Source organism: Nesoenas mayeri (genome assembly GCF_963082525.1).
Source record: "Nesoenas mayeri genome assembly, chromosome: 12".
Lineage (NCBI taxonomy): Eukaryota > Metazoa > Chordata > Aves > Columbiformes > Columbidae > Nesoenas > Nesoenas mayeri.
The window spans coordinates 7,482,585-7,494,700 of NC_137547.1; the positions used below are offsets into that span (position 1 = coordinate 7,482,585).

At 52.5% G+C, this 12,116-nt stretch overlaps 1 protein-coding gene across 1 annotated transcript in view; it reads right to left on the reverse strand.

The window, feature by feature from the left end:
• Positions 1–4,571, reverse strand: part of ZFHX3 (zinc finger homeobox 3) — a gene marked incomplete at its 5' end in the record, with an annotated part of 92,005 nt that extends 87,434 nt beyond the window's left edge. The window contains one exon of the mRNA XM_080351825.1: positions 1,880–4,571. Within this exon, the coding sequence (XP_080207951.1) occupies positions 1,880–4,571 (2,692 nt within the window). The remainder of the gene's footprint in view (positions 1–1,879) is intronic.
• Between the last annotated feature and the right edge of the window lie 7,545 nt (positions 4,572–12,116).

Below are 12,116 nucleotides of genomic sequence, written 5' to 3' on the forward strand. Positions count from 1 at the left end.
CCAGGAACCCATAGTTCCATCAGAGCAGGCAAACAACTTTTTCATCACCTACTCTATTCCTACCTGCCACAGCAGAATTATCCTCTCCGTCCAGCTCCTCTTGCATACTTGCTCACTAAATATTCTACCACTTGCCTTCTATGGTCCGTATCTCCTAATCACAGTGATTTCTCTAGGCATCCCTTTTAGATTATACTCCCAAATCCTCTCTTTAAATCAGTCTCTCCTGAACACATAATGCAGTAAAAACCCCTAAGCAGACTCTTCCAAATTATTAATATTCTACTCAAATATAGTTTTGGACTGAAGTATAAAAACGGGAAAAATCTGTTTCACTTCTATCGAAGTTCATAGTGTGTGTATATGAGCCTAACGAGCTGAGCTCATGTCAAGTGCTTATGGACATGGGAAGAACTCGCCCCGTGATCCTCAGCTGGAGATCCACAGCGACGCAGTGTAGAACCACAACCCCTCGTTGTGCCCTTCGGGAGGCTCCACCTCAAACAGCCCCAGGTTCTCCCACACCAGCCGCGTTGTTCCTCGGGAAGGAGGGGCCGAGAGCTCCAGAACCCACAGACAGCACCGCAACTTCACACATTACAAGCTGTATTACAAATGACTGTCTATTACATCTGTCGGCAACGTGGAGCTATTGAAAATACACTTAAAAAGATGCTGTCCTTGACCTCCCAAGGATGCAAGCTGGGATACCACAGGAAAAAAAAAAAGATAATTAATTTATAGTCACTTGAGTTCCTCCATTTTCTTTTTCCTTTTTTTAGTACCTTATGTTGTTATTCTCTCATGTGACTTTCATGTCCTTCTGGACTAATAATAAACTGTACTATGAATAGCTGAAGGAAAGGAGAACACGCATGAGCTCAACGAACCAGTAACGGAGCACAGCAGTAACAACGGTGCTGGTGGCTGGACCAGGCCGGGGAGAGCAGAGCGCTGCACCGAGAAATCAGGGCAGAGCAAGGCAGGTAAAGTGGCAAATCTCACATACCTTCTCCAGGCACTGTGAAAAGTTCTCAGCAGCAGCAAACCAACATAAAGACAGCAGTAATTTCAGTGGGTGTCTGTGTCTGAAGCGTGGTGGGTGCTCTGCTCTGCTCCACAGCAGCTCCCATCCAGTGCACCGGCACTTCAGCACATGATGAATACTCATTGCCAGGAAAAATGCATTTAGTAGTTCATTTTTAAGTGCTTTTGTCATCTGAAGAGGGAAATAATCTCCTCTCTCTCTAGCCATTTCCCTTCAGTTTAATAATCCCAATCTGGTCAAGCCTTGAATTTTGCATCTCATGCTGGCACCAGAAGAACGGTTTCAGCTCACTCTTTTCAGCAGAGGAACATCACTCCTTGCACCAAATACATCACACCTCTTAAAACTTGCTTACCTTTTCTTCTCAGGGCAACAAACTAACTCAGCATCTGCCTTTGAGAGCACCAGCAGCCAACCAGACCCTCTCACAAAGGCACTTGCCAAGCCTCCCACACTCCTACCAAACCAAGGCAGAATCATTAGGGAACGCTGCAGGAAAGATGTTTTCCACGAGGAGGAATGTTTAATGCATGTCAGCAACTATCAATATGTACTGTTTATTAGCCCCCTACCAAAACTCTTACAAAATGTACCAGAAAAGTAACGTATTTTCCCAGAATGAGACAAACCGGTCTGGGAAGTGCAGAAGAGACGTCTCCATCCTCGACCACCACCCCAAGGTAACTCACCGCACTGCGGCTGTGCTACACCAGGAGCCGCAGAGACGGAAGAATCCGGCACGCAGCGCCCTGTCCACACATGAGTTTTGAGGTAACACAAACGCAATCCCTTCCTGACACATGGACAGGGTGGAAAACCCTTCAGCCTCACCTAGAGATGGAGCCATCGTTGCCATGGGATTGGTGGGATCGAGCTGGAATCCACCCATCATGAACTGTGCATCTGAGGAAGTGCTGTCCATCTTCAGGTTGGGAAGGTTCATGTTCTGCGCCAGGTAGTACTGGTAGAGCTCGGCCTCGGCGGGGGACGGCAGGCTGCCGAGGCCCAGGTGCCGGTTGTGTTGGATTTGGGACATGTTCTGCTGAAGCAGCATCATGTTGTGCATGTGCTTCTCACTGGTCATGTGAATACGAAGGTTTCTAGCTACGTTGGTCTCATAGTCGCACACCTCGCACCGCCATGTAGGTTTGGTTTTTGGTTTGGTGGGGGAGGGGGCCCCACAGGTGCTACCAATGTTGGCGGCCGCGGCCGCCGCAGCTGCTGCAGCCGCTGCCGCCCCAGCGGTGTGGCTGAAGACTTGCTCTCCCCCTCCGTTCTGCAGGTTTTGCATGTTGTTGAGATGCTTGTCAGACTGCATATGAATACTGAGGTTGCCTTTGGTAGTAGTGGAGTAGTTACAGACCTCGCAGCGGAAGGGCTTGTAACCACAGGTGTAGCTCTCGCCCCGCGCCAGCCGCGGGTGCGGCTGTCCGCTTTTGCAGTAGACGCAGGAGCCACCCGGCTCAGGATGTTTCTCCTTCATGTGCGCCTCAAGCGTCTGCTGGTACTTGTAGTGCCAATTGCACTTGGGACACTTGAGTGTCTTACACGAGTTGCGAGAATGCATCATAGTCATGTGGCCACCCAGCGACCGCGAGGAGCCCAGGACCGTGTCGCACTTTGGGCACTCCACGCCGCTCCCCGAGGGGCACTCCCCACCCCCAAGTTCACAGAGGGGGCCAGCATGCTGGTGATGGGAGATGTAGCTCCCGTCCTCGCCCTCCGCGCTCTCATTTGGTTCTGGTGCTGTGGCATTGTCTTTATTGGCACTTTCATCTATAAAGTCCAGCCTCCTGCTGCCCTCTGCTACGCTGGCTCCGCCGCCCTCATTGTTAAAGCTTAAGTGATTCCTCCTGTTTGCACCATCAAAGACAAAGGAAGAAGCAGAATTAGAACTAGTAGAAGCTGTGCCCCGTGACAGGGTCTGGAGCACGTTAGGCATTAAGGGAGAGTTAGAAATGCTTTGGTTTGAGAGAGCAAGGTCCTTTTTGCTGCTGCCGCCACCTGCCACAGCCCCAGCGTCCTCCTGGGGCCGGTCCTCCAGTTCATCCTCCAATTCGCTCGGAAACAGTCCTTTGCAACCCTCATCATCCTCATCTTCTTCCTCTTCCTCCTCTTCTTCCTCCTCCTCCTCCTCCTCCTCCACATCCTCCTCTTCCTCTTCCTCCACCTCCTCAACCGGCTCTGCCTTTTCCGAGAGGCTGTCCTGGTCGCCCCCCTCCTGCTTCTCCCCCTCCGCCGCCCCCGGGTCCTTCCCCTCGGCAGACGCGGTGGGGCTGGACGCCAGCGGGCCCAGGGGGACTGAGGTAATGGGAGTCTTGAGAGCCGAGCTGGTCAGCCCGCCCAGGTTGAGGAGCGCGCCGGGGGCCAGGACACTCGCTGGCGGCGGCTCCGCTCCGCCGGCCGCCCCGGCCTGGAGGGCCTGCTCGCCTTCCATGCGAATGCCACTGAATTTACCATAAAAACTGTGTCCAGGGCCTATGAGGTTAGCTGTGGAAACGAGAGGGTGCTGAAAGGTTTTGTTTTTTGGTTCCAGAAAGCTGACAAGGGGTTCCTTGTCTTTGCCTATCCCTTGGATGATAGCGGAGATGTTCTTATTGCTAAGAATTTTCCGCTCCTCCTCACTCAGAGTCATTCGGTGGTCGTGCACCGCGTGGGTCACGAACGAGCGGACATACCCAAAGGAGAGCTTGCACAAGAAACACATTAGGATGGGCTTCCTCTTCCCGTAGAGCACAAAGCCATCAAATTTGGACAGGTCCACATTGTTGGGAACATCTTTGGATACGCAGGAGCTTTTGGCAGAACCGTCGCTGTTCAGGTAATCCTTGTTGCTTTTGTGTCGCACATCAAAGACGCGGAAGCTGTGCAGGACGGGGCTGATGCCCGCCAGGGCTGAGGTATTCGGGAAGGTCTGGTCTGAGCCCTCAAACCACTTCCCGAAGGATGAGGCTATGTGGAAGGTGTTGATGATCTGTGGGTAGACGGGAGCGGTGGCGGAGGGCTCTCCCTGCTTGGGCAGAGAGTTGGGGAGCAGCGCGGGGAGGGCCGCGCCGCCGGCCCCGCTCTGCGCCAGCTGGCTGAGGCTCTCCACGATGTATGCCGAGCCATCCGGCTGGTAGACGATCTCGCCAGCCAGGTTCTCCACGTCGCTCTCCTCCTCCCCGTCCTCGCTGCTCTCGCTCCCGCTCTCCCCCCGGAGCGGCGGGGGCGGGCGGGCGCCGGCGCAGCGGTGCTCCATGTAGCTCTGCAGGCCGGCGAAGGAGGCGGCGCACTGGCCGCAGCTCACCTCCTTGCCGGCGGGCTCGGCGCCGGGGCCGGCCGCGGCGCTGCTCTCGGGGACGCGCTCGGGGAAAGGGACCCTCAGGCTGTCCAGGGGGCCACGGCTCTCGGCCGCGGGCTGCTCCATGCTGCCGGCTGTGTCGGGGAGGTGGGCGCTGTTGAGATCAGTCCATTGCTGGTGCTGAGAGATGCCGCACCCATTGTCCTTCCCGGGGATGACAGGCGAGTCACAGCCTTCCATGGCAGGGCCGGCACGGAGCGCTCATCGCACCCGGTACGGCTTGGACCTGCAGGCAGGGAGAGAAGGAGAAAGGCAGGTGAGTCAGGGAGGACAAACAGCTCCCATGAAGACCCCCACTACAAAGGCCGCTGACCCCGCTCGTCAGGACCAAACAGGCGTCTGTGAGAGCCGGAGCCCCAAGACGGGTTCCGGGAACGGGCAGCCTGGCCCCAGGTAACATGGTGCTGGAAACAAGCGCTGGAAACACAATGGAAGCAGGAATGCAAGAAACAAGTCAAAGGGAACAGGAAGGTGGTAAAAAGCTCCCCCACCACCTTCCCTGAAGGAGGCAGGAAGATCATAGGACCTGCACTGCCCCTCCAAAGACTCAGATCTTCAGAAAACAAACAAAAATTTAACAGAAAAGCTTTTGACAGCAACAGAGTTAAGACACTACAAACGAAGAGTGCTGCAGCTTTGGAACCTGGTGAAAATTGTACTCTGTGACTCTCTAAGCCAGATGCTGTTATTTCTGGGTGATTCCCTTCTGCTAGTGCTTCAGGGAGCACAGAACCAGAGCTAAAACGTGCACAGCTCCATGGCAGAGCATGGGACCCAGAGCAGCTCACAGAGATTTCAGAGCGTTTGGTATGCACAGGAGATTTAATTGCTGTGTTCTGGACAGAGTTTAAACAGAGAGAAACCAAACAGGAAATTCCAGATGTGAGAAGGGTCCATCCTGGGGACAGGGAAGCGCTCAGCGGGGCACGGCCTCTGTGCCGACATTCCTGACACCCCCAGCCAAGGGCCGGTGCAGGTCGAGAGAAGGAAGGACGCCCTGTCCAGCAGTTCCATTCTGTCAAACACAGGCAGACCCGGGAGCCCCCGCGGGGTGCCAGGCAGGCGAGCACGGCACACTGAGCTCGGCACACGGAGCTCCCACCGCCCCAGCACCCTCCGGCTGCCACTCCTGCAGGGCCCTGTGGCCTTCGGGAGGTTACAGACCCACAGGATTAGGTGGTTCTGCCTGAGGAGCTGCACCATTGTAATGCAGACCACAATCAGCAGGAGATTGCCACATCAGCTGCAAATCCACCAACGATCCTGTCTGTGAAAAAGCATTTCTATAGTCTGCTTCAGATAGAGAGCTCCTGCACAAGCCACATGGGAGGAAACACCAGCAGAAATTAAAGCACTACTCCCTCATCTGTAAAAGTCATTTTTAACCTGTGGTCCACAGATTTCCTTTGGTATACAGATACAAAACGTCCACAGAAAACAGCTGAGTAAAAACTGCACGAGCAGAGGCCAACTTCTGCATGTTTTTACAATGAAAGACCCATGTTCTAGATCCACTGTCAAAAATGGCACACAGGATATTTTTCCACAGCATTTTATCTTTTACCAACTAAACAGCAGCACCACTTTGCTTGTCAGACTATTCCAAAACTGAGTACATGCTTGGGGAGAGATTTTGCTGCTACTCAGTATAAAGCTCTGAGGAGCAGGGCAGGTTTTGATTTAACAATACGATGTTACTCTTAAACTGACTCAGTGGGATTTATTCTAAATAATATATTTTAAATTATCCAAATTATTTTAAGTCTTCCTTTAAACTGCTCTCATCTAGCACAGCTTTCTTAAAGATGCTTTTACCTGAGTATCCTCCGAGTAGTTACTGTTTCAGGCCACGAGATACTCCAAGCAGTGCAGTGCTGGAGCTCTGGCGAGTACATGCAATGACAGATGCATGTACTTAAATGCATGTCAGATGCATGTACACTTATACACCTTTGTTTTTAACAAGCTCCTCTTCATTCATTACAATGGAAATGCAAAACTTCTGTGATATTACAGATTAACATTAATAACTGTGTTAGAATGGATATGACCCACCTAGATGAGAAACTGATCTCTCTGCCCTATCCCCCAAATACCGCAGTTCCTTTTGGGGGTTCCTCCTGCACACTCTTTGGGAAGACGATCCCTACGTGCTTTTGCCTTGTAGTTATTTCCCGGCTTCTGGTGCCCTTTCTCCTGCCCTGGCGAGCCTCCTGCTGCAAAGGACAGAAAAAGTTCCCCGGTAGCGACAGAAAGCACACAGGCAGCCAGGGGGACGTGTCTTCTGTCTATCCCTGCCCCTGCAACAGCAGCAACACCTCGACACCCCAACACCACCCTAGGCCTGGGAAGCAGAGGTGGAGCAGGATGAAAACAAGTCCAACCTCACAGTGCCGCCCCCAGACTGCTATCTTGGCCACACCTGTTTGAAGGCACCTGGGCAGGTTTGTGTCCTATTTTACTTCTGGTGAAGTTGGAGAAAAAGTATTTGCAATGACCTGTGAAGGTAGAGAGTAACAATTCTCAAAGCAAGCATGGTGAGGGGAGGACATGGAGGCGCAATGGTCAATGATCCAAAGTGTCAGCGCCTGCAGTTCCCACCTTCCTGGGACCCTGAGCCATACACAGCTGCTGTGGGTACACTGGGAATAAACAGGGATTTGATCAGCAATAAAAATAACCTGGTGCACTGAGTGGAATAAGAATGAAGAGTACCATAATCCTGTTGCCAAAAGGCTCAGTCTTCTTAATCATCCCGTTCTGCTTACCTTGGCTGAAACAACACTTGGACGCTGCACCGTAGCAGCTCTTACTTGCACCAGCTCTCACCACTGAGCACTCAGCTGTGCGTTTTCTTTAAATTGATCCCAGATCCTTCTGTGTTGAGGCTGCATTTTCACCTTCCCACAACATGACATGCTCCCTCCCTCTCACTGCTACCTTTTTTGCATTGACAACTGCAATCCAAAAACTGGGTACAAAATTGGGTACAAAAAATGAGTAAAATAAGGAACTCCATAAGTCTCATACTTCTGCCAAGAAAAGTTTTGGGAGTATCTGTGCAGGCTTCAGAAGGCGATGTGGAACAACACCACCCCACAAACGCCTTCAGACAGAAGCATTCAGTTTGCCAGCACAGCTCTCCAGGAAACACGCCTGGATGTGACACAACGTGGGGCTGAGCAGCCCCGTTATCAAGAACTCCTGATTGGCAGGAAGATGCCTGACTGACAGTTGGGCCAAAAGGGTTAGCAGGGCTGATGGGGCGGGAGGGTTAATAGCCTGATTGTAAAATCAATGTAATAAATGCTTGGTAAGTTACAGGAACATGCGGGAAGAGGAGGCCGCGATTGATAAAGGACTGCGGCTTTGATGCTGCACTGGGGACTTGTTTATTGACAAGAAAGCCAATCTCTTCTCTCGGCCTGGCAAGGCAAACCTGCAAGCGCTTACCAATTAATTGGCGGGCTTTTCTGCCTTGGGTTGCTTTAACATCTCTCCCCCCACTCACTGAGTTAACCAGCTCAGGAGGTGCTACCCCACAGGAATCTTCTCTCCCTTTCCTCGACATGGAGCAGCCGCTTCAGGGCAGGTGGGAACACCCAGAGCCCAAACTTGACCTGCCCGAGGCCCCGGGCACAACCAGGGCCCTGCAAAACCCTGGCCAGCCCATCACCAGAGCTGTTCCTGAAGAACAACACTGAGGGAGGAAGAGGCACAGAAATATTTGTTTCTATTCACATATGAACTGCAGATATCATCTCTTTACAATGAAAAGAGCAATCTCCTCAATAAAACAAACCAGACTCTAAGCAGGAGTATGATGTGGTTATTAGTATTATAGTTATTAGTTTGCTAATACAGGCCTCGCGCCTTCCTCCATCCCAGACCATCCCCAAGTGACACGCGTGGGACAAGGAGCTCATGCGAGGACAGACGGACTGCTGTGCATCCACACCTCCGCCCCCTCCCTCCCCCGCCCTCGCCGCTCTGTTTATCAGCCAGTCAATACCAAAAGGTAGTTCTTACTTAAGGAGGCAGAAGTCAACTCGTCAGGTCGATCAGCACTCTGTCTGTAAACATGGTTTCCCGTAAAATCAATGAACTCCAGCTACAGAGAGAACAGCCTGAGCGCTGGGAACTCCTCAGGCTCCCAGCGACAGGGAAGGGCTCTCCCAGTCCCTCCTCTGGCCTCGCACCCACCGCTGCTCCACCGCTGTTTCACCACCGTCCGCAGCCCCCGCTCCCTGGCTGCATTCGCAGCCCCTCGGAGCAGGTCTGGGAGCCGCGGGGGCAGCGCTGCGGGGCATGAGCGCTCGGCCAGGGCAGGAGCAGCAGCCGCGGCGCCCAGAGCTGAGCCACGGCTGGGCGGCCCAGGGCGAAGGAAAGCACTGCTCTGCGTGCCCCGTCCTTTCATCCAGAGCTCCTAACCATGGCTGGTGCTCTGCAGCCACACTCTGCCCTCACCATGAGTGGAGTCAAACCCCACATCTCCTCCCATCACCTCCTTCCAGCTGCTGGCCCCGTCCTCACAGGGACGGAAGTGCCACCTTCAGCCACGCTTGCAGGGCCACGGCAGCCGGTGCTCCCACAGCCCCGCACCCGGTGCTGGGGGCTCAGGGCAGCCCGGCCCCAGGCTGCTGCCTCCCCCGGGAGGTGCGGGAGGTGCAGCAGCGCGGGCGGCAGGAGGGAGGGAGGAGGGGTCCCTGCTGTTGCCCAGGCTTCCCGAGAATTAAATATGAACAGCCGTGCTGTGTAATTTTAAATTGTTAATTAGCACAGGGTTAATTAGGCGGCCCTTTCACAAGAGGCTGTTTGGCAGTAAACCAAGACTGGAAGCAATGAGGAAGGAGGAAAACAAAAGGAGAAAGAGACAGTGAGAAACTGTTCCCTCAGCTAATGACCCACATGGCACCATGAAAAAAGGGCACTGAGGACAGGGAGAAGATCCAAGCAGACGCATGACACCCACAGCCATTCCCCTGGCAGCCCCCACCAGGCAAACCCCAGCTGCTCCTGCAGCAGACGGCAGAGAGCAGCTCCCGGCACAGCACCGAGCGGCTCCGCTCCTGCACAGCACCGAGCGGCTCCGCTCCTGCACAGCACCCTGGCCAGTGGCAGCTCTGGCTCCGAGAGCTCTGCCGTGACCCCACAAAAGACACTGCTCACTCAAGCACGTGCAGTCAGCAACTGAACTGGAGTGGTTCCTGTTGGAAAAAACTGCACAACGGCCTCTAAACTTTGGAAACACACACCTACCTGTTGTGCCAACAGACGCTCTATAAATCAATACCATAAATGCAGGCTGAGACCAGCCAAGATCAGCTCCGGTGCAGGGGATTCAGAGGCAAGTGGAGAGGGACAGAGGTGGGAGGACAAAGGCAGCCAAGGACCAAGCAGGCCGGGATGCCCTGCACACCTCTCCTGACACAGATCAGCCTTCAGTGTCCTCAGGAAGATGGAGCCCGAACGGGTGAAGCTCCAGGTCAGCCAAGAGGCTCCTGTCTCAGGAATGGCACTTAATGACACTTGTTCCAGCCTCAAACCTGTGGCCATACCAAAGGTGACCGAGCAGCCAGGCAGGTTTCCTGATCCCCAGGAGCAGATACGTTCAACACTCCCGAGGGCTGGGAGGGACACGAGGCGATGGCCGCGTCTGTCTGCAGCAGGGACACAACGGACCCCGAGCTGCAAAGCTGCTTCTGTCGCTACCCAGCCCCCGGCGTGCTAAAAATCACTCTCATAACAATTAGGAAATTGCATATGGAAAGACACAATGAAAAATCATTACCTAGTATTGAGAATTCAAAAATTAAGGAAGAACAGAATGTATGTTGCCAAAGCAAATTTAATTTTGCTCCTTTATGCATGTGCATTATGATAGTGTTTTTAATTACATGATCACACACTGACTCACTTATTAAGCTGGATGGTCACATAAGAGGGCAGAATAAGGCTGCATGAGCATGTTGTCACTTCATGAGATTTATACAGCAGCTGTTATCAAACAAATATGTGGAAAGTCACTTCCTAGAATAGAAAGATCTTTTTAAATTCCCTAAGCAACAAGGGCTGGATACTCAAGCTCGGTAGCAATACAAAGATAGTTTCAATTCCCAGTTTCATAAAATGCTTTTATCTTGTAACTTAAACAGATGATACAAATTCCAGCTCTTGCCCATTCATTAAGGTGCCAGAAAGGCTGGCAGGTGTTCTTACTACAAAAACAAGCGTTGAGGATTCTGCAACATGACTTGGACAATTAGGATAAAATGGTACTTATGAGTCAAAATTTAAGCATAATAGTGCCCACGGAGGCATGGCTCAAAGAAGGATTTCTAGTAGTGGGTTTCCATCAACATTTTACAATGTCAGTGCCTTGGGACTGTTCTTAGCCACTCCTAACAAAAACAAAACAAAAGAAAACAACAAAAACCACCCTGAAATACTGACATTCATTTGCCAAGTTCAACATTTTAAAGAAGAAGTTATGTGAAAGAAGAAAACTAGTTTATAATAAGTCACATCTTGCTCCTTTCCAAGCACAACCAAGTTGTGTTTTGGCACACACCTGCTCACAGTGGAGTTGCCTCATCAACACGGTGGTTTGCTGAGTATTCATAACAAGGTATCAGTCTTGCCAGCCCCTGAACAAGCTCTCGATCCAGCCCTGCTGCCCCTCTGCAGTCAGGCTTTACCAACCAAAAGCCCAGGCTCAGGCTAGACTCATCTGTGTGTCCACACAGGGCTCAGTGCCCGGCTGCTGGTTCCAGCGGCACCCATGGCCACATCCAGTGCCACCGCACCAGGACCAGAGCCAGCGAGCCAGACCTGCCTGCTGCTGGAGAACGGAGCCAGCCAACCTCGATTTACGGCTCCAGCACAGCTGACCAGAGTCTCAGGGCTGCAAGTCATCAGGAACTAGTCTCTAATCCTGGTAAAGCTAAGAATTTGTAGAATCATAGGATTGCTTTGGTTGGAAAAGACCCTTAACATCATCGAGTCCAACTTTTAACCCAACACTACCAAGTCCACCACTACACCATGTCCCTGAGTGCCACGTCTACCCATGTTTGAACCCCTCCAGGGATGGTGACCCCACCACTGCCCTGGGCAGCCTGTTCCAATGCCCGACAGCCCTTTGGGTGAATTCACGCGCCCCTGTGAACACCACGTGTCTTCCCATGGGGGTTCTAGCCAATGAGTCTTGAAGGGCACAAGGTTCCAGAAGAGGACACGGCAGCACACAGTGGTCTGCGGGGAGATCCACCAGGCTGCTCCCAAGGACAGGATGGTGATCTCCCAGCGAGACAACCCCATGGAGCACTGGTCCTTGGCGGGCACTGCACCACGGGGCCGGCACGCTGACAGCTCGGGAAATGCGAGTCCTCCCAGACACGGGCTCCCAGCACAGCCGGGTCCTCAGATCTTCACAGCATCATTAGCATAAACAGCTTTTCAAGCAGCAGGAAGCAAAGGAAACACTGAACAAAACAGGACTGAAAGCTGCAGGGCTCAAGCACTCGGCATGGAACTAAGAGAAAGGGTCTCCTTGAAAAGGTGAACCTTCTACATTATCTGCATTTTTTTCTTCTGTCCTTCAGCTCAAATTGAGCCAATAAGAGTACTACAAGATTCAGGCAGCTTTTCAGAAAACATTTTGTTATGAACTATTATTCCAAGTTTGCTGATCCCTTTGAGCCAGCTACTGTACTACACAGGAAA